The 23,839-nt window shown below is 22.4% G+C and overlaps 5 protein-coding genes across 5 annotated transcripts; 1 reads left to right on the forward strand and 4 right to left on the reverse strand.

Annotated features, from left to right (window-relative positions):
- Positions 1-3,193: 3,193 nt before the first annotated feature.
- SRAE_X000119900 (Astacin-like metalloendopeptidase) lies at positions 3,194-8,056 on the reverse strand (the record flags this gene model as incomplete). Its single annotated transcript, XM_024646264.1, has 7 exons — positions 3,194-3,324; positions 4,611-4,792; positions 5,669-5,826; positions 6,614-6,683; positions 6,743-7,287; positions 7,345-7,494; positions 7,541-8,056. The coding sequence occupies 7 exons, from the start codon at positions 8,054-8,056 to the stop codon at positions 3,194-3,196; spliced, it is 1,752 nt and encodes a 583-aa protein (XP_024498662.1).
- A 2,684-nt stretch (positions 8,057-10,740) lies between these two features.
- Positions 10,741-14,402, forward strand: SRAE_X000120000 (Agrin; the record flags this gene model as incomplete). The annotated part of the gene is made up of 6 exons (XM_024646275.1): positions 10,741-10,783; positions 11,104-11,253; positions 11,312-12,948; positions 12,992-13,187; positions 13,263-13,640; positions 13,690-14,402. 6 exons carry the CDS (start codon positions 10,741-10,743, stop codon positions 14,400-14,402), a joined length of 3,117 nt encoding a protein of 1,038 aa, XP_024498663.1.
- Positions 14,403-14,658: 256 nt separating this feature from the next.
- SRAE_X000120100 (Domain of unknown function DUF19 domain-containing protein) lies at positions 14,659-15,506 on the reverse strand (the record flags this gene model as incomplete). Its single annotated transcript, XM_024646286.1, has 4 exons — positions 14,659-14,684; positions 14,745-14,890; positions 14,945-15,062; positions 15,113-15,506. The coding sequence occupies 4 exons, from the start codon at positions 15,504-15,506 to the stop codon at positions 14,659-14,661; spliced, it is 684 nt and encodes a 227-aa protein (XP_024498664.1).
- A 1,084-nt stretch (positions 15,507-16,590) lies between these two features.
- On the reverse strand, positions 16,591-17,436 carry SRAE_X000120200 (Domain of unknown function DUF19 domain-containing protein; the record flags this gene model as incomplete). The annotated part of the gene is made up of 4 exons (XM_024646297.1): positions 16,591-16,610; positions 16,663-17,099; positions 17,159-17,351; positions 17,403-17,436. 4 exons carry the CDS (start codon positions 17,434-17,436, stop codon positions 16,591-16,593), a joined length of 684 nt encoding a protein of 227 aa, XP_024498665.1.
- A 598-nt stretch (positions 17,437-18,034) lies between these two features.
- SRAE_X000120300 (Pyridine nucleotide-disulphide oxidoreductase,NAD-binding domain and Glutamate synthase, alpha subunit,C-terminal domain and Glutamate synthase, central-C domain and Glutamate synthase, NADH/NADPH, small subunit 1 family and Glutamate synthase, central-N domain and Alpha-helical ferredoxin domain and Glutamate synthase, eukaryotic family and Aldolase-type TIM barrel domain and NAD(P)-binding domain and Pyridine nucleotide-disulphide oxidoreductase, FAD/NAD(P)-binding domain and Dihydroprymidine dehydrogenase domain II-containing protein) lies at positions 18,035-23,644 on the reverse strand (the record flags this gene model as incomplete). Its single annotated transcript, XM_024646308.1, has 4 exons — positions 18,035-19,786; positions 19,838-19,942; positions 20,045-23,530; positions 23,639-23,644. The coding sequence occupies 4 exons, from the start codon at positions 23,642-23,644 to the stop codon at positions 18,035-18,037; spliced, it is 5,349 nt and encodes a 1,782-aa protein (XP_024498666.1).
- Positions 23,645-23,839: the final 195 nt, after the last annotated feature.

Genomic DNA, 23,839 nt, shown 5'->3' on the forward strand with positions numbered 1-23,839 from the left:
TATTTTTAGAAATTAAATTATATTTTCTTGTTATAATAATAAAAATGCTTCAGTTGATGGTGATAAATCTTTATAAGTAGGGTTTGGTCGTTGAAGGTTTAACGAAATATATATATATATATACATATAAAAGATAAGAAAGAATAAAAAGTATTATTATTATTATTGAAAATGACTATAAATAATAATCTTACATCATAATAAAAAAAAAGTCAAAGTAAAGAAAAGTTTAACGATAAGACTGGTAATATTAGTAGATATTTAAAAGTATATATCAATGAAAAATAATTAAATACAATTGAAATAATATCTATCAATCTTTTTTATCTAATAAAATAATATTTGTACTTGATACATTAAAGGAAACATATAATTATTAGATATTTACAATTATATGTATAAAAGTAATCACTACAAAAATTTTAAAAATAAATATAACATACCAAAAGAGAAAGAGAGTTAAAATATAAAGAAAAAAAAATTTTTTTTTTTATTTCCTTTAATATAAATATATATATATATATGAATATTTTTTTATATATCATTTATTTAAAAAGATACATTCAAGTTTGATCTTGAATAATACATATATTGTTTTTAAACTTTTGATATATTTTTTTATTATTATTTATAACTGATAATCAAAATACAAATAACAGTAAAAATGTTTATCTACAACATCTAAACAAAAACTTTTATCCTGTTCCAATATTATATAAATAAATATATATATATACAAATAAATTTATATATATAAATATATCTTTTTGATAAGAATTTTCACGTCAAAAAAATTATAGTTAGGTTACATGATATTATATGTGCATATATATATATATACATATATGCTTATATAAATATGATTTTCAATGACCGTGAGCAGTTAAGTAAAAAAGACATCTGTCAACAGAGGTGTGTATCTTTATGTCGTTTAAATAACATATTTTGACTAAATAAATTTATATTTTGTCATGTATTTTTAAAAATATACAATAGTTCCAGGTAATTAAGTATATTTTTTTAAAGAAAAAAAATTTTTAAATGGGGCAGCTTTTTTAAAGGAAACTTTAAAAGTTAAGTAATTTAATTAATGTTCACCATAAATTTTGACGCTTCTTATTGAAATTTAAAATAATACATCATTTATTGATAAAATAAAAACATATTTATAATCATTAATGATGATGATATATTTTTCTTTAAATTGACTTATTAAAAAAACTTTATTCAAGGAATAAAGTTTTTATTATATATTTTTTTTTTAATATTTTAAATCAAATATTAATATACATTTTGAATTATAAAACAATTTATATTCAATATTTTTATATTTATAAATATATTTCCTGAAAAATATTACATCTGCCTTACTTAATGTTATTGAAAAATGAGATATAAGAAGATATAACTCTCTATTCATTTGTGGAAAGATATAGCGTTAAAAATGTGTAGAAGAAAGCTAAAACTTACAAATGACATTAAAAATTTCGCCTCCATTATGGGTTTATGTATAGTTTAATGTTTTCAAAGATATTCTTGTAAATATTGATGATAAGTGTAAGGGAAAATTTCTAACAAAGTGATGATGGTGTTTGATTATTACTAAATTTTTTTTTTCTACTTTTATCTCATAATCATTATAAAAAGTTATAAAATATAAATAAACTTATATAATAGATAACAGTGCCTAGTATTCGTAAAAACATTTACACATGTATTTTCGTTTCCAAAAAATAAAATGTAAATACTTTTTTAAAACAAAAATACCTATATTAGCTAGTTAAAAAAAATTAAAGCAAATAAATATTAAATTAGTTATTATTATCATATATCAAATTGATTGACACCTTTTTAAAAATAAGTATATTGTTTAATAAAAAGTTAAAAAAAAAAATTTAGTATAGTTTATAAAAAGTAGCTTCTAAAAAGGACAAATATTTTAGGTTCCCAAATACATAATATTTATTTAATCTATTTAATGTTAACCATAAATTAAAATTACATTATCATTTAACTATAGTTTTTAATTTCAGTTATACAGTAATATAAAGAATTTAGGTAGTTATACTAAGAACAAATAATAATAAAAATTTTAAAATTATTAACTATGAAAAATTAAATGGTCATAATATAAGTAACAGAAAGACAAATAACCATATAAAAATTATTAAATATAATATTATCTTCTAAACTTTTTTGTGCCAATTTTATGATAAAATAGTGCATTTGGATTTTAAAGATATAAAAAAAGCTGTTAATAGTTAATTTTTATAAAAATTAAATGTTATGAAAAAATTATTCTATATGATTAATAAATAAAAAAAACATTAATTTCGTGTTTACTAATTTTTAGTTTTAGCACTAAAGTCTAATAAAAATAAAACTTTTTCTCATCGTTTTTTATTTCTCTTTTTAATATTTTTTGATATTAAAACTACGGAAGATTCCATATTTATTTCTAAAAATATTAGTTTTTTTTTTATTTTGTTTTTTTTATAATGAAAAAATTGTACTTTTAAGAAATCTTTGTAGGATTTAAAACTTGGAATATCGTTTGAATTATTTATCACAAAATAGTCATTGTGATATATAATATTATCATAGATAAAAGAATATTTCATTTGATGAATGTTTAAATTAGTATAATTTATGTTATATATATATATATATAAGCTGTTTTTTTTTCTCATAATAAAAAGATGAATGGTTTCTGTTGCTACTTATTAATGGTCATTGTTTCTTTTCAATATACAACAACATTACTATGCAAAAAAATTTTACTATATATAATGTATTTTTATATATTTATACGTAAAAATAAATATATTCATTTCATATAAATAAATTTTTATGAAAAGCATGTTAGTAGAATAAGGAAAAATTTATACATTAACTTATTAATAAAATAAATGATCATTGATAAATAATTAAAGATCAATTCAAAAAGAATTGTCATTAAATATAGAAAAAGTATTGAAAGTCGTTATTTATATTAAATTTGCATTAAGTATATTTATTAAAATACATTAATCTCTATAATTTGATAAAATATTAAAGTTTTGGTTATTAAAAATGAGAAAAAGAGGAAGTAAATAAAATTGTATAAATGTAAATAAAATTGCATAAGTCATGAACAAAATAAGTAATAATATTTTTTTTTATAAAACAATTTAGAAGGTATCTACAAAATCATTTAAAACCCGCAAAAACCACATGATTTTTGACAATTTTGCATCATCCAACTATTTTGTGTTGGTGTACCTGGTGCACCACAAAGATTTTTTAAGCTCCAATGACCACAATAAACGTTCTTATCTTCACAATCTATAAATTATTATTACTATTTCGTTTAAAAAAAAAATGAAAACAAATAATTCTTTTAACTTTTTATATTATTATAATGGTTAAACATTTAATTATTAATAAAAACATGGACATTAAAAAGTAATTAGGAGTCTATAAAACATTATTTAATGTCATACTGTGATAAATATAAATAATTAATGCGGTATACTATAAAGACATTAAAAGAAGTTTAATTTTTAAAAAGCATTATACTCAAATTTCGACAATCACTATGCTAATTAAAAGCAGGTTCATAAAAGACATATATTCAATGTCTTTTGACTCCCTTCCTTTATATCCATTTCTAATTCACTCTCTCTATCTATCATTTCTCTCGGTTTTTCTTTTTTGAATTTTTAATAGTTAATTATTATTTATAAAATTATGTTAATATTAAATGAAATTATATTTTAAAAAATGAAAGTAAAACATATTAAAGAAAAAAAACTTTCTTCCTTTCTAAATTTAATTAACTTATACTAATTATAAATATATATATTTTTATTAATATTAATTAATAAAAAGTATTATATTAACCCCTTTTTTTAAAATCAGCTGTCTTTTGTTATAAGTTCAATGACCACATATATAATAAACAGTCAATGACAATGATAAAATTTTACTTATATAAATTATCAAGGCATCCTTTATCAAATTTAATAATATTAAATAAAAATTTTTTTATTTTATTTTAAAAGAATAAAAATAATAATTGGGTAAAATGTATATATATATGAATGTAAAAAAGAAAAAAAAAGAGTAAAATTGTGTGTTATCTTAATACTTTTATAAGAAATGTTCATCAAAATATTAGATGTTTGTCAAGATTATTAGAAAAGTTAGCATGACAAGTTATATTTCAAAACCCTACTGTGATTAAATACAAAGAATGACACATTTAGTAGTTCCTTTTTAGGATTAAAATAATAGTTAATTTAAAAAGATAGATTATAAGATTAAAAAGAAGATTTGAAACGTAATACGATATGTTAGTGCACAATTTTTAATTATTTTTAAAAAGAAAATATATAAATTTTCTTCAAAAACCTTTAGAAAAAAAATATATATATAAAAAAGATTAATAAATGATTCAAAAATTTGATGATTCAAGAAAAATAAAAATAATAAAAAAGAGAAATAAACAACGACAAGAAACTTTTGAAAAAATATATAAATATATATACTGTAACGAGTTTCCAACTTTTGAACACTTATAAATATTATTAAAATATTCAAACTTGAAGAATATGCTAAAATAAACATACCTGGCATACAGAACATTTTTTGTATTATTTCAACATCTCTTTCACTTAACCCGCGACGTTGCCCCATTAATCGTTGGTTCATTGAGGGATTTATTTTTGCACTCATCGAAGGTTTCCCATTCGATGATGCGATCAATTGGTCATAATGCATAATACTGCCATAGTCATATTGAACACCATAACTGAAAAATATAATAAAAATAATAATTTATTTTGAAAAATAAATTATTTATATGTATATATAATTTTGTATATAACGTTAATGAAACATCAACTAACTCATTCTTTTATATATATATATATATATATATATATATACATCTTATCTTATGTAGTAGAATCTTTTTAAGATATACTTGTATACTAAACAATCATTACTCATATTACATTTTTATTTTTAAGCGTATATATTATTAATTATACTTAAAGTTTTACTATATTTTTACAATTATTATTAATGAATATTTGAAATAGTAATTTTTATCTATATTTTAAATTAAATAAATAAATATATATGTATTAAAATGTATCATTAAGTACAATAACTAATATAATATTAGTAATCAAAACAATTTACCTGTATTCAAAGAATAATAAAAATTTTATACAACAATCTATATTTTAATAATACAATTCACATTTACTAATAAAAATTATCTCAGTAAAATCATATTATAATAAAGAAAATATTAAATTCTATATATATATATATATATATATATATATATATATATATTTATTTATTTAGTTAACAATGTATAGCTAAAGTCATATTAGTCTAGACATTAATGTAAAATATAAACTGTTTTTGTAAAATTAAAATTGAAAGAACAAAGATATATATATATATATATATATATTATAAATAATGTAGTGGTTATATCAAATAACTAAAAGTAATAAACTTATCTATACACATTGAAATTAAGAGTTGATTAAGATCAAATGGTAATTAAAAGTTTATATGTATTTTACAATTGTAACTTAACTTATAAGTTAGAAAAGTAATTTTATCAAAAAGAAAAAAAAAAAAATTTTAAGTGAATACATTTAATTACCTTGTAAATTGTTTACTATCAGCAATTGCAAAAAAATCATACTGTTGAGGATTGATATTTTCCCAGTTAATTTGAATATATTCATCACGATCGCCACGTAATTGTTCATGATTTAAACCTAAAGCATGTAATGTTTCATGAACAGCTATTCCAATTGACTTAAAAAAAATAATATTTTTATAGTTAAAAAATTTTTTTTTTTTTTTTGTTAATAAATATGTATAATTTTTATAATAATATTAATTTATTATTTACATATTTAAATTTTTGACAAAATATAACAGTTATTATTAATATATTTAAATAAATATAAATTTGATAAATGTCATTGCTTAAAGTTTGCATCTCATTCTTTATCTCATTTATTATGTTTATATCAATAATCATCTGTCTTATATATGGATATATATAAATATATTTTATTCAATTGTTTTATTTATTAGGTCAACTATCGTAAAATCTAAAATTTTGTACCCATTGCGTAATGCAATTTATTATATATATATTTATTTATTTCAATAATATAAAAATACATTATTCATAAGACTTTTTCATTATATATTTTTATAATAAAGTACTATATTTTAATATATATATATATATATATATATCCATATATAAATGAATAATATATGTTTGTTTAGTTAAAATGAATAATTATTAAATTATATTATTCTCATGGTATTGTAAGTTAAAGGGGCACATTTATTACTTATAAATTATTCAAGAAAAAAAAATATATATATATATTAATTTAAAAGAATAAAAAGAATTTGATATTATATAAATCATTAAAAGTAATATATAATTGATAATATTTTATAAATTATTTACATCTAATAATTTTTGTAATTCAAAACAATAACTAATGAAATAATAATAACAAAGAAAATGCCGTCTCATGCTTTTTAAATTTAACAATACTTTTTAATGTGTTTAACTTACATTTTCACATGAAAATGACAGATATATTGGATTTGAGGGTAATACACGACCAATATAACTTAAGCCACAGCTGAAAATGAAATATAATTATTATTAATAATTGGCGGTTTTGTATAATAAATATCTTACAATGTCCCGCTGGCATACTTAATATAATATAAATGTGCTCCAGATGGTTTTGTTGGTGTATAAACAAATCTAACGCATGTTTTTGATTCAATTTCTCTTATAGCACTTTTTACGGTAGCTTTATTATTTTCATCCATAGTTGAATCAAATGTATACTTAATTTTTTCAGTAAATGGCCATTTAGATGTCGGCACTCCTTCTAAAAATAAACTAGATCTTTTTCTTCTTCTTTTAATTCCTGCTCCTTCAGAATTAGTAATCTGATTTAGCATTATATTTGATTGTTCTTCTGTTAACAATACATCATGTTGAAAGGTACCGTCATTAACAGGTTCTACTTGCCCTTCTAATCCAGCATTTTTAATAAGTGCTTCTTTCACCTGCATTGTACGCATAAGGTTCATCTCAATTGTCTGATCCATCTGTTCAATACTCTGGTTAGGCGTTAAAAAATATTGAAAAGCTAACAATCCATCTGCGACACTTGCTCTTTTATCTATTGCTTCTTCAGGTTGTTCATTACAAGATTTACTTTGGCACACTTTCTACAATTAATTATCAATATGTTTATAATAAAATAAAAATAATTTTTTATTACATACCATCATTTTGCTTTTATATGTTGATTCAATATTACCATACATAACTTTTGGAAGATGTTTATGAAATAATGAAGGAACACCTTCAAGAAAATTTGGAAGCCTTATTTTACGCATTTTAGGTCTTTCATATTGTTTAAGACCACCAAAAACCTTTAAAAAAAATAATTTTTATAAAAATTATAAAATAAAAACAAACATCTCTATCCCAAAAGTTTAATCCTCCAATATTTGGACCAGAAGTAAATTTTTCAAATTTATTTCTAATACGTTCTGATAATTGATTACATTTCTTTGCTTGTGGATGCCTTTTACAAAATCTGACCATTCTTCTTATCATATGTGGAGGAAATTTCCATCTTCTAGATGGACCTTTAAATATTGTATGTGTAACTTGATCAATATTATTTAATATAGTCTCAGGTATCATTTGCATCATACCATGTGCACCAGGTGAAATAAAAGATGAAATAAAATTTTGTAAATTATTAGAACCTTTATCATGTTTTCCATGAGGTGAATGAGGATGATGAGGACCAGGAGGAATAAAAGGTCCTTGTTGTCCTAATGGAGGAATAAAAGATTCTCGTTGTCCTGGAGGAATATTAATAGGTCCACGTTGTCCTGGAGGAATAAATGATTGTTGTTGTCCAATAAATGGAAATTGGCAATTAACACAAAATAAAAAAAATGATAGAAAGAAAAATAAAAACATGTTTACAAAATTTAACTATACTTTCGATGTTTAAATACAACATATTTTAACCTTAACCTATAGAGGATAGAAATAACAAAACTTAATGATGTATAAAAATTTTTTTTTGTTTATTTTCTCTTTATCAATTACCATTTGCAAAAATTATATCTACATACTTTTTAAATAATAATTTTTTTTTGCCATGTATGTACACATTAACACTATATAATGAAAATTTGATAATAGAATCTTTTTTAAACAATGTCATAAGTAAAAATATAATATTGATGCATTGTATAAATGTGTAAATCTAATGAATAATGTTATAAAATTATATTAAATGAAACTTGTCTTGAAAATCAGATAAGATGTTTTTTATGCTTCACTACCTTAACATGGAGGATCAAAAAAGTGTAACATATTATTATAGATTAAATGTCGTGATAAAATATTTATTTTAGTTGGATGATAAATAATAAAAAGACAATAAAAATTATACTGATTTATTTTATAAATGAGTTATTTTATTATATATTTATTGAAATATATGTACATATACATATTAAAATTAATTAGATGGCTTCTAAAATTTTATTTTATAATTTTTCACTTTTATTACGTTATCAAATTGATTAAATCTTCATTTAATAAAATTTTTTTTTCCATTAATTTAAAAAAAATTTTCAAATGCACATAAAAGTTGAAAAAGAAATCTTATCATATAAAATAATGATAAATTTGATTTTTTATTGCAAAAATAATAGAAAACTTATAAAATTTAATTTAAAAGTAAGTTGTCTTTTAAAAATGATCACAAAATAATCTTCAACTTCAAAAACTAAATGTTTTACTCCAAATTATTATAAATAAATTTTAATTATTTTATATAAAAAGAAAGTTATATCTTGTTAGCATTATACATGTTAATTAATTCATTTTTAGTTAAAATTAAAAAAAAAAAGTCAAAAAGATTTTCACCATATTTATCAATAAATATTTTATTTGAAACATAAATAAGATTTAAAATAACAAAAAAAATTATATTAAATTTTTTTCTATATTTTATATTTAAAATTAATAAATTTTATCATAATTGTAAAATAAAATGTGTTTTGATTAAATAAAATAACTTCTAAATTGTAGGAGAATACTAAAGTGAGACATAACATTAATTAAAAATTTTATTTAAATTACTTTTTTTAAATTTAGAATAAAAAAACTTAAAAAAATGTTTTGAATTATTTTATTTAATAAATTAATATATTTTTAAATTATTTATAAATAATATGACATTTTTTTATGCTTTAAATTTTGCAAAACACTATAATAAAATGTGTATTTTATAATATTTTGTATGTGAAATAAATTATTTAAATCAATTAATATAATTTTTTTTTTAATTAAAGCATATTTAGAATAAAAATTTTAATATTAATGTTTTTTTTTTGGTATAATATCATTCATTTTTATGAGTGAAACTTCTAGTTTGGTAAAAAAATTATATAAAAAGAAGAAAACAATATACTTTTCATTATTTAACTATAAAATATATGTGTCATACCAAAATAGAAACTTGTTATAACAGTCCACTTCCAATGATTTTCTCTAATTAGTTTCGTCATAATTCTCATTGAAATGAATATATATATATATATATATATATATATATATCATATTTGAATAATTTATTTCATAAAAAAAAAATATGAAATGTTACAAGTAACAAAGTTCATGTAAATATATAAGACAATTATCATATAAAAATAATTATCTTCTTTTATGTCTAATTAAACTATAAATCATGTTATCAACAGTTAAAGTCGTTAAAAAAAAAGTATATTAAAAATTAAATTATGCCGATTATAATATTATTATTAGTTATTTTAAAATAATTTTTATTCATAATGTATTTAAAGATATCTTTAGTCAATTCAGGTTATGGGATCTTATAATATGATTGGGACATTTATTTAAAAAAAGTTGTTTTAATATCTTTTTTTTGTCAATTATTTTCTTTTTAATTGAATTTATTTATGTATATATATGTATAAATTTTTAGTCATTTACAATTTTTTTTAATTAAATTTGTACAATATTATTTATGATAAAAAAAATTCCCACAAAATAGTATTAAATTTTTTTTATTTTTGGCTAATAATTATAATAAGGCGTGACTATATATAAACTATTTTTATAGCTTTTACATATTATTTTAATTTATCATTCACATATTTTTGGATCAAATTTCTTATTTCTAATAATATTTATATATTTAACTTTTTTTTTTTAAATTCTATCTTAAATTAAAATATTATTTTTTTTTTAGAAAATTTAGTTATTTTCAAAGACAGAAGAAGAAACTAATCATCATATAGTTAAATAATATTCATTTATTTATATCTTTTTTATATACCATTATTCTTATTATCAAAAAATTGATAGTAATTCAATTTTTTTTAAAGATTCCTAGTTAAATTATACTATAGCTACTTTATATTCATAGTTTTATTCTTTTAAAAAATTGTTATTGTTAATCTTTTACAACATTCCTTATTATTTTCTTTTTAATTACAAAAGAAATTATATATATATAAAAAGATATATATTTTTATTTTTAAATTACAAAAAAAAAATATATGCTTATTTTGGTTTTAATTTTCTAAATAAATTTTTTATTTAAATATTTTTTTGTTACAAAAAGAATGTTAGGAAAATTTTTTTTTTTATTTGGATTATTATTCTTAGGTAAGTTTTATAAAAAGATAATTAATTCGGGGAGTAATGAAAAATTTAATGATACATTAATGTTTAAAAATTTTTTCTTTTTTAAGCACGTATATGTGTATTATCAATGACAATCTATGAAATACATTTAAAAGAAGTATTTGAAATTTTTATAAAAATTACATTATAACTTATATATCGTCCTTGGGTGGCTATAATTTCTTTATTATATTGATAAGGTTTTAAATAGTAATAATATGTTTCTAAGATATGTTTAAAATTTACACAAACTTTTTTAATTTACTTATAATATTTTTTATTTTTTAATTTATATAATTTAGTATCAAATACCATTTCATTTGATTGGACACAAAGATGCAAAGAATGCAAAAATCAAAAATTAGATATTTTATGTGGTAGTAATAATATTACATATGATAATATTTGTTATTTAGAATGTGCTAACAATATTTCAAAAGTACAATATAATGGTTAGTTAATTTCTTAATTTAATTATTTTATTATTTTAAAAAAAAATATATATTTAAGAGATAAAATTGCTTTACTATGGTTCTTGTTGTTCACCACATAATTGTACAATGGAAGAAGATTATATTTGTGATAATTTAAAAAGGACACATCTTAATAGTTGTCATTATTCATATGCTCAATGTATTAATGAACGTCTTAAAATAAATAATAATTTAACAATTTCATATTTTGGAAAATGTATTGACAAGAATGAAGATGAAATTTGTAACTACAATTGTATGAACAACAAATATGAACCACTGTGCGATAACAAAAATTCAACTCATGAAAATTATTGTAAATTTAAATTATTTAATTGTCATTTAAGACAACAAAATAAAATTGAAAGAGAAATTGTATATTCTGGAAGTTGTAAAAATATTGAAAATCTAAATATTAATAATGGCAAAATTATAACATCTAAAAATCCAACAGCAAAAATAGTTTTAAATATTTCACCAAAAACAAACAATTATTTTAATAGAGATTCTTATTATTCATTACCAAAATCTGAAAAAATTGATATAGTTAATGATTGTACATTAGATGATTGTAATAACAATTGGGATCCTGTATGTGATACAAAGAATATAACACATAAAAATGAATGTATTTTTAATGTTTATAAATGTAAAATATTAAAACAGGACAATAACTCATTATATGATATATCTATTGCTCATAAAGGTATTTGTAATGAAAGAAAAATATCACGTAAAGATAATAATATTGTTACTGAAAATATCTATAAAAATGAATGCCTTACATGTAATGATGAAGATGGTATATTTCCTGTTTGTGATAATAAAAATGTTACATTTCCAACATTGTGTACATTAGCTAGAACTAATTGTATAAGACGTTTTCAAGGAAAAGAAGAAACAGTTCTTGTACATATTGGTAAATGTATGGAATATAGTCCTGTATTTGATTTAAAAAATGAAAAATGTCCGTCAAATTGTTTAAAAGAATATAAACCTGTATGTGATACCAATAATATGACTCATCCTAATTTATGTATTTTTCAAATGTATAATTGTGAACAAAGAAAAAGAAAAAATTATAATGTTTCATGGTTAAAATCATTAAAAGCATGTCCTGAAAATATTATAGAATCTTCAACAACAATACTACCATTAACAACGATGGAAGTAGAAATATTAAATGAAAAAGAGTTAGAAGAAAGTGGTAACATAATTTTATGTCCACATTTAACATGTGGTAATGAAACTTCATATATTTGTGATTCAGAAGGTCAAATTCATCAAAATGAATGTTTATTTCAAAAGGCAAGATGTATTGCAGCACAAAATAATATAGTTTTAAGACCATTACCTGATGAAATGTGTAGAAATGAAGAATGTATAAGTAAAGAATGTGATGATGAAATTGATTACATTTGTGGTAGTGATTTTAAAACATACAAAAATTTATGTGAATTAGAAAAAGGTAAATGTAGAAATAAAAAATTAGAAGCATTATTTCATGGAGAATGTGAAAAATGTTTTAAAAAACAATGTCCTGTTCTTGAGGATTCTGATGACGATTCGTTTTTTGTATGCGATCAAAATGCAGAAACAAGATCACAATGTGAATTTGAAATGCTTCGTTGTATATATGAAATAAAATATGGATATAATATTACAGAAGCATATGTATGTTTTATATTTGTATTAATTTCTATTTTTTTTTTTTAAGAGTGGAAGATGTTGTCCAAATGATGATAGCTGTTCAATTGATCATCAACCTGTTTGTGGTTCAGATAAGCAAACATATAAAAATATGTGTTTTTTTGAAGTAGCAAAATGTCGTCATGAAAAAATTAATTCTTTAGGTTCTTTAAATATTTTATCAGAACAATCGTGTGCAATATATTTTAAAGAATTAAATCAATGTATGTTTTATTTTATTTATTTTAATTACTTAATCTTTTTTAAAAAAAAACTTTTTTTTATATAATTTTTTATAGTAAAACCAAATTGTACGAGAATTGATAAGAATTGTTCAAATGATTATCAACCAATATGTGGAAGTGATGGAATAACATATATAAATGAATGCCATTTTAATAAAAAAATTTGTACTGAAGGAAAAGAAAATGATATTCATCAACAATATAATGGTGAATGTTGTCAATCAGCAGACGAATGTTCTTTGATATGGAGACCAATATGTGATTCAAATAGAAAAACACATCCAAATTTATGTTATTATGAAGAAAAAAGATGTCTTGCTGAGAGGAAAAATGAAAGAATTCCTGAAATAGATTTTTATCATTCATGTACCGATAATAACTGTGAAATGATAGAATGCCCTCAAAAATATGAACCAGTTTGTGGAAATGATGGTATATTTATAAATAAATAAAAATTTAAATTAACAATCTTTTTTTTTAGGTAAAACATATATAAATGAATGTTTTCTAAATCAAATAATTTGTCATTTCAACTCTACAAATAATGAAATTTCATCAAAATTATATGTTGACTATAAAGGAGAGTGTTGCAAAATAAAAGAAAAATGTCCATTAATAATTGATCCTGTCTGTGATAGTAATGGTACAACACATATAAATGAATGTTTTTTCAATCAAGAAATATGTAAAAAAAATATGAAAAATGATAAAAAAATAACAATTGAATATAAAGGTGAATGTTGTAATGGTAAATGTAGTGAAGAAATTGATAAACCAATTTGTGATGGTGAAAACATTTACAAAAATATCTGTTATTTTAGAATGAAACAATGTGATTTAAAAAAGATTGGTAAAGAAATATCAATTGCATATGAAGGAAATTGTTGTCCAAAAGAAACAAAAATATGTCCAGAAAAAGATGAAGTATGTGATGAAGATGGTAATAAATATCCAAATATATGTTCTTTTAATAGAAACAAATGTATTCAAAAAAAATATCATAATAGACAATTAAATTTATCAGCAAAATGTTTAGAAACTAATATAACAAATAATTTTAAAGAATTATCAAATCTGCAAAGTACATATGTAACAAATATTTCAACAACAACTAATAATGAAATACAACATCAATCAAATGAAAATAATGCAAACAATCAAAATTTACCAAATGAATATTATACAAAGCATTGAAAAAACTTTTATTTTTTTATTTTATAATAAAGAAAAAAGAAAAAAAAATTGTAAGAATTTTTTATTCAATTTAATTCTATAATCCAAAAAAAAATTTATATTATATCTTCTTCTTTGCAATTAATTTATTCTAAAAATTGTATAATATTTATTGCGTATTTTTTCTTATATAGTTAAATATAAAATTTCAATTTTAGAAAAAAACTTTTTTTTTTCTTTTTCTTCATTATAACATTACAAAAAATCAACTATATAATTAAGTACTTATACCATAATTGGCATCTAAAAAATTGATAACAATTTTATTTTAGAAAAATTAAAAGTATTAATTATAAAACTTACAACTACATGAAATAGAACATTGTGGGAATCTTGTAAAAATATCTCCACGTGCATATTCGCATGCCCACCAAGCAGCATCTGGTCTTTGATAGTTGCAACCTGAATCAAAAAATGCTTCAAAACATTGTATCATTTGTCCTCCATAACTAAAAAAATTTTATTAATTTTTTGTTTAAACAAATTTTTTACTAATAACTTACTAACATGCATCATCTGGATTATTAAGTGATTGAATTTCAAACTTAAGTCTACAATCTCTAAGATTTTTACGATTGTTTTTCCATGTTTGTGTCATACAATCATCATTATTGATATAAGCTACATTATATATATTTATAAAAAAAAATTTAACATAAATATTTACTTACAAGGAAAACCACCACCACAAACAAAATGAAGTTGATTAAAAACTTTAACAAAATGGTAAGAATTAGACAAATCAACATCAGCAAATGCAGCAAAGTATGCAGGATTTATACATGAAGTGTAATATAATCCCATACAACCTCTTAATTCTCTAAATGCTTTACAAACTTTACGAAGTCCATTAACTGCCTGAACTTCATAATAACTTTCAACTAAATCTCTAAATCTTGATGCATCATTCCATGGATAAAGAATTGTAATATTAAGAGACCTATCAAAAGTTGTTAGACATTTTGATAAAGTAGATGTACTACATTTTGATGGATCAGAAAGATCACTTATACCCAAAGAACCAATAACAAAAAAAGTAGTTGCGAAAAAAGATATAAAAAGCATTTTTTTTATATTAATTTTTTTAAAATTTTTTTTTGTCTAAGTAGTAAATTATAAATAATATTCTAAAATATGTGTTAATTAAAGGAAAAAAGAAATTAAATAAATATAATGAATTCTTAAAAAGTATTAAGAATAGAAAAGAAAAGAGAAAATAAATATTTTGTATGTATGAAAAATTTTTAAACTTTTATTGATAATCGCATCATAATTTTTTAATACTCTTAATTTTTATTGCATTATTAATTGGATAGTGTGTATATTAATCATATTAAAATGCTTGATAATTTGAACATTATTATATCTTACAACTGATAAGAAAAAATTTTTGTAAGAAAAGACAATTATATTTATTGCTTAATGTTATTTTTAGGTATAAAATATTTTTACAATATAAAATTCTATATATAAATATAAAATATGATAAAAAGATACATTTTAATTACATAATATTAATAATATATGATAAAAAAATTATAAATAAGAAAATTATGACAAAATATTGTATGGTAAATTTTTATACATTTTTATGAATCAGGATATATGTATTAAAATGTATGCTAATCAATTTATAACTGTAATTAATGTAACAATATAATTTTTATGGCTTTTTTTATAAAAATTACTATCAAATAAATAATATTTAAAATTATTTTTATATACATAAATGATTTTTAAAAAGTATTTCAATAATAAAAATAAAATCAAAATTAAGAATAAAAAATTTATTAATATTTAAAATAAAAACAATATTGTCAAATTTTTAATGTTTTAAATAAAAATGAAATATTTTAATCTATATCAATAACAAATAATATAAAGATTAAAAAAATTTTTCTATTATCGTGCAATTAAATAAATAAAAGAAAATGAAAATGAAAAAGAAAAAAAAATTTTTTTTTTAAAAAAGATAAATTTATAGTTTAATCATTTATTTATTACTAAATAACGCTTCATAGTACAATTAAAAATATGTCAAAAAATTAAATCATTTTTTCTTCATAAAAGACAATTTATTCTATATTCGTACCAAATATTCTTGGTATCTAAATTGTTGCGTTTTGTCATTTCAAAAAAATGTTAAAATTTAAGCACGTGGTCTGTTAACTAAAATTAAAAAAAAAATTATCATAAATATAAATTTAATTTAATTAATTACCAAAGCACATATTATTTTGACATTGTTGATAGCTACCACTAACACCATTTCTTGAGTATTCACATCCGAAGAATTGTCCTTCTAATCCACATGAACTGAAAGCATAAAGATAACAAAGATCTAAATTGTATGTATAATCACAAAGATTGTCTGGATCAACTGTAATTTCATTTACAAAATTTTTTCTACATTCTTGTATTGTTGCATTTTCTGTTTTAAAAATTGATGACATGCAAGATACTTGATTAGCAAAAAGATTATATCCAGCACCACATGCATATTCAGTTGAGGAAAGAAATGCAATATAATTTTTAGCTTGAATTACACTGACACCAGTTGATTGGCCATTATCATCAACAATAAGTCTTTCTGGATTAAAACAATGAACATAAGTATTTTGATCCCATGGAAAAGCACTTTTAAAATCTTTAAGACCTCTAAAATAATATTTTTTTTAAATAAAAAAAAAATGTTTTTTTTATTAAAAAAAACATACAAACATGCTTCACGAAGACCATAAAAACCATTTACAGAATAGGTATTTTCAACAGTATTTCTAAGAACTTCAGCTTGAGTCCAGTCAAGGTTACTATCAATACCTATTCTTTTGTTAAATGCTTGTTGTCCAATTTTAAGAAGACTAACACATTTTGCATTTGTTATTTGTCCCAATGTTTGTCCAATAAATCCTAAATTAAAAAAACAAATAAATTATTTTTTTAAATTTAAATTTAACTTACCTAAAACAGCAATAACAAAAAGAAAAAATTTCATTTTATATCTAAAATTTAAAATTAAAATTAGAAAAAAAAAAGATATATATTTTAAAAGTGATAAAAATATATTTTATAAAAATGTAAAGAAATATATTTTCATCAATTTAATAAATGCATAATTTTAAGACCTTTTTAAGTGTAGAAATCTAATTAACAATTAACTTATCAGCAAAGATGCTTTACATTCTCCATTACATATAATGTTTCCTTTTATGATAACGATTTATGATTGGATTGTCTAAATATATATAAATTTAATAGTATAAAAATAAAATTTTATTTATATAAGTCTTTTTTTGATAAGACAATTATTGAAGTTGATCAATTATCTTTTTTTCATCACTGATATTGTATAATATTATTAAACGGTATTAAAATAATATAAATGTATTGAATTTTATAATTTACATTTTTTATGTATTATAAATATAACTATAATATTATTTGATAAGAGAAGAGGTAAAATTATTTTAAAATTAAGCTTTTATTTTTGAAATATGAATTAAATTTATCCTAACACAAAATAATGTTTTTAACTAGTAATAGTAAAAAAAAATTGCATTATTTTGAAAATTAATGACATTGTTGAAAATTTTTTAATTGTTATTAGGTGCTAATACAATACCACCTGGTCCTGCTAATGAAGTAAATCCCATCAAAGAATTATCAACTTCACGAGCACATTGACGTCCTTCATTAATAGCCCAAACAACAAGTGATTGCCCACGACGACAATCACCAGCAGCAAAAACTTTATCCATGCTAGTTGCATATTTTTCTGTAAATGTCTTAATATTTGACCGTTGATCAGTATTAAGTTTAAGTTGTTCAATAATTGTTTGTTCAGGTCCTAAAAATCCCATGGCAAGAATAACTATGTCAGCTTCAATTGTTTCTTCACTTCCCTCAATTTCATTAAGTTTCCATGCACCTTTTTCATCTTTTTCCCATTCAACACGAACAGTTGACAAACCAGTAACAACTTTTTTACCATCTTCAGTTGTAGCACAAAGGAATTTTTTTGTTGAAATTGAATATGTTCTTGGATCAGATCCTTGTTTAATAATAGCTTCCTCATGTCCATAGTCAGTACGGAAAATAATTGGCCATTGTGGCCATGGGTTATCTAGTTTTCTTTTTTCTCCTGGTTGTGGTAATATTTCAAATGCTCTTACAGATTTAGCACCTAATCTAAGAGAGGTTCCAATACAATCAGTTGCTGTATCTCCACCACCAAGAATAACAATACGTTTATCTTTTGGTGATAAACCTTCCCATGATACATCATCTCCAGCACGTATACGTTGACTTTTTTCAAGGAATGTCATTGCAAAACATATTCCTTGTGCATCACGATTCTCAATAGCTAAATCTCTTGGTGTTGTTGCTCCAGTACAAATTACAATTGCATCATTATCTTTTAATAAGAATTCAGCATTAACATCTTTACCTATTTCAGTATTTGTTAAAAATTTAATACCTTCTTCTTGCATAAGTTTTATTCTTCTATCAACAATATGTTTATCAAGTTTCATTGTTGGTATTCCATATCTAAGTAATCCACCAATACGATTTTTTCTTTCATAAACAACAACTACATGACCAACTTTATTTAATTGTGCAGCACATGCCAAACCAGCAGGACCAGATCCAATAATTGCAATACGTTTTCCTGTTCTTACTTTTGGTATTTGTGGTGTCATCCATCCTTGAAGAAAAGCATAATCAATTATAGCACATTCTATTCCTTTAATTGTTACAGCAGGTGAATTAATACCAAGACAACAAGCTCCTTCACATGGTGCTGGACATACACGACCAGTAAATTCAGGGAAATTATTTGTTTGTAATAATTGTTCAAGAGCTTGTCTCCAATTTTTTCTAAATACATAATCATTGAATTTTGGTATAATATTTCCAAGTGGACAACCAGTATTACTTTGACAAAATGGTATACCACAATCCATACATCTTGCTGCTTGTTCACGAATATTTGCACGTACTGTTTGATAATCAGTAACTTCATCCCAATCTTGAAGACGTTTCTCAGCAGATCGATAAACAATTTTTTGCCTACGATATTTAACAAATCCACGAATTTTATCTAATTCTTCTTCTTTCTTTTTTTCATCTTTAACAATATTTTCTATATCAGGAATAATTTGTTGTTTCTTTGATGTTTGAATCTCTGAATCAGACATTCCTTCATCAGAAACTTCAGATAATTGTTCATCTTCCTCTAATTGTTCTTCTTCAATTTCTTCTTGAATATCAGCTGTTTCTTCAAAACCAAGTTTATCAGTATCACGTATTGTTTTTGAATATGTTCGAGTACGTTTATTAATGTTCTAAAAATAAAATATTAGTTTTGAAATTTAAAATATTTTTGTTACACATACACCTTCAAATTTCATGGATTTTATTAGTGGACGAACACGACCATGCCTATCTTTAACATGAATTTGCATATCCATCGATATTTTTCTATCTCGATGATAATCACTCTAAAAAAGATTAGAAATCATGCATGAAAATACAAACATTAAAATATATTAGAATGCAAAAAAAGAAAAAATAGAAAAAAAACTTGTACATTTTAAACTTACAGTAGTTAAGAATCTTTTATCTTCACTAGATGATTCTTTTAATATTGCTTTTGCTTCTTCTTCCTCTTTAATTGCTTTAAGAGCAGCTTTATAATCTTTTGGAAATATTTTAATAAGTTTTGATTTATATTCAATCCAATTTTTCAAAATATTTTTTCCTATTTCGGAATCTGTTTCATTGACAAAATCTTCAATAATATTTTTTACCCAATCAGCATCTTCAAGTGTTGGTTCATCAATATCAATAGTTGCAACATTCATTGATTTTGTTATATCATTATTAGGATTCTGGAAAATGTATGCAATACCACCAGACATAGCAGCAGCAAAATTTTTACCGATAGATTTTAATATTACTACTCTTCCACCTGTCATATACTCACAACCATGATCACCAACACTTTCAATGACAGCTGTTGCTCCAGAATTTCTTACAGCAAATCTTTCACCACCAACACCACGGAAGAAAGCTGTACCAGATGTAGCACCATAAAGTGCTACATTACCAATAATTGTATTTTCTTCAGACTTAAAATTAGAATTTGGTGGTGGACGAATAGTTATTTTACCACCAGACAAACATTTACCAACATAATCATTAGCATCACCAACTAAATTAACAATAATTCCTTTAGCCATAAAAGCACAGAAACTTTGTCCAGCATGCCCTTTAAGATTAATAGTTACTGATCGATCATCTGGTAATCCATTTTCACCATAACGAATTGATATTTCATAACTCAATCTAGCTCCAAATGTTCTATCAATATTAGTTATTTTATCAGCTTTAACAGTAATATGACCTGCTTTTTCAAAAACAACCATTGCTTCCTTTAAAACATCTTGTTCTAAAGCACTAATTTCATGATGATGTTTAATTGAACCACCAGTAATACTATGTTCAGGGAATAAATGTGAAGCATTTCTTAAAATATTACCAAATTCAAGAAGAGTAGCTTTATGATTTATTGGACTTGGATTAGCGTAAAGTAAATCAACACGTCCAATAGCTTCTTGAACTGAACGTAATCCTAATCTTGAAAGATAATAACGTACCTCTTCAGCAACCATAAATATATAATTGATAACATATTCTGGTTTACCTTCAAATTTAGCACGTAATGCTGGATCTTGTGTTGCAACACCAACAGGACATGTATTTAAATGACATTTTCTCATCATAATACATCCTAAAGCTATAAGTGGTGCTGTAGCCATACCGTATTCATCAGCTCCAAGAAGTGCAGCTATCATAACATCACGTCCAGTTCTAATTTGACCATCAGCTTGTAATATAACTCTTGATCTTAAATTATTCATTGTTAACACTTGATGTGTCTCAGAAACTCCAAGTTCCCATGGTAATCCAGCATGTTTAATACCTGTCCAACTTGATGCACCAGTACCACCATCATGTCCAGAAATAACAATATGATCAGCATTACCTTTTGCAACACCAGCAGCTACAATACCAACACCAGCTTCAGAAACAAGTTTAACACTTACACGTGCTTTTGGATTGGCACATTTTAAATCATAAATTAATTGAGCTAAATCTTCAATAGAATATATATCATGATGAGGTGGTGGAGAAATTAATCCAACACCTGGAGTTGATTTACGTGTTGCAGCAATTTCTTTTGTAACTTTATGACCTGGTAGTTCACCACCTTCACCTGGTTTAGCACCTTGTGCCATTTTAATTTGAAGTTCATCAGCATTTGCAAGGTATGCACTATTAACACCAAAACGTCCAGAAGCAACTTGTTTTATAGCTGAACGAAGATTATTATCCTTTGGTTGACCTTGACGATATCTTTCTGGTTTTTCACCACCTTCACCTGTATTTGATTTTGCACCAATACTATTCATGGCAATAGCAAGTGTTGTATGAGCTTCCCAAGAAATTGATCCAAATGACATAGCACCAGTGACAAATCTTTTAACAATTTCAGATGCTGGTTCAACTTCATCAAGCGGAATAGTAATATTTTTATTTGTTTTAATTTCAAGTTGTCCTCTTAAAGTACATAATCTCTGTGCCATATTTGATGCTGTTGAAAATTCTTGGTATGTTTTTTTATCGTTTGATTTAACAGCAGCTTGTAATTTAGCAACATTAACAGGTTCATTTACATGTTTTTCACCCCCACTTCTCCAATGATATGTACCATTAGAAACAAGTACTTTACTATCTCCAAAATCATGACCACCTTCTTCAACTTCTGTTAATGGAAAAGCATGTCGATGACGTCTTAACATTTCTGCTGCTATAACATTAAAATCAGCACCACCAAGACGAGATACAGTATTTGTAAAACATCTATCTACAACTTCTTGTCCCAATCCAACTGCTTCAAATATTTGAGCACCTTTATAACTATGAAGTGTACTTATACCCATTTTAGCCATAACTTTAAAAATACCACGCTCAATTCCAGCTCGATAACCTTGGAAAATTGCGTCATCAGTTAATTCTTTATCAAGTAAACCCATTGTACGAAGACGATAACATGTTTCAAAAACCATATATGGACAAATAGCATCAGCACCAAAACCAAGAAGTACACAAAAATCATGAACTAATTTTGTTTCTCCAGATTCAACAATTAATGCAACTTTTGTTCTTAAACGTTGTTTAACTAATGATTGATGAACAGCACCAACAGCAAGGAGTGTTGGTAATGGTACATTATAATTATTAACATTTCTATCAGATAATATTATTATTTGATATCCATCTAAACATGCTGAACAAGATTCAGAACAAATACGATCTAAAGCTGGTACTAAACCATATATATCATGACGTATTGGATAGGTAATATCAATTGTCTTACTTCTCCAACCATTAAAATTAGTTCTTTTAAGAATATGCATATCAACTAATGATAAAACAGGTTGATCTAAAATAATACGTCCTTCTAATGGTTGATTACTTTGAAGAATATTAGATTCTGGACCAATTGGACAACGAAGTGACATAACAATTTGTTCACGGAATGGATCAATTGGTGGATTGGTAACTTGAGCAAAAAGTTGTTGAAAATAAGAAGATAATGTTGGCGAGTAATCAGAAAGGCAAGCTAAAGCAGCATCATTTCCCATAGAACCAAGTGCTTCTTTTTTTTCTTTAATCATTGGTACAAGAAGTAAACTAAAAGTATCAGGAGAAAATGAAAATAGTGATAATCTTCTATCAGTATAAAGATGAATATCTTTTTTTTTAATATCACTTGTTCCACTTTTACTAACTTTAGCACTACCAATACCAATTTCTCTAAGAGTTGATTTTATTAAAAATTCATTTTTAACTGTTCCATGTGATACAATATCATCTTTTCTTAAGTTATCCATATGAATTCTTTGACTATACAATTTTTTATATGGTCTTTTTTTTGAAATACGATTTTTTACATCATCATTAAATTCAATTGTATGAGCTTCTGTATCAATAAGAATAATACATCCTGGTTGTAAACGATCCTTAAAATAAATCACATATTAATAATACTTTCTTTTTTAAATTTTATAAATAAGTATATATTTTTAGATATTTCTTTTTTTAAATAAATTAACTTATTCTGTTTACACATTCATCTACAAATTTTATGGTGCATTTATTTATCCATGTAAAAATCATTTTTCTCAAATGACAATTAAAATTTATCGCTATATTCATAATATGAAATGTTATTAAAAAAAAAAAAGAAATAAAAAAATGAAAATAATTTTTTTAATGTATTCAATGTTGTTACAATATTAAAAGAAAATTTAAAATAACAACTTTACATT

The sequence above is a fragment of the Strongyloides ratti genome, scaffold srae_chrx_scaffold0000002 (genome assembly GCF_001040885.1).
Source record: "Strongyloides ratti genome assembly S_ratti_ED321, scaffold srae_chrx_scaffold0000002".
Lineage (NCBI taxonomy): Eukaryota > Metazoa > Nematoda > Chromadorea > Rhabditida > Strongyloididae > Strongyloides > Strongyloides ratti.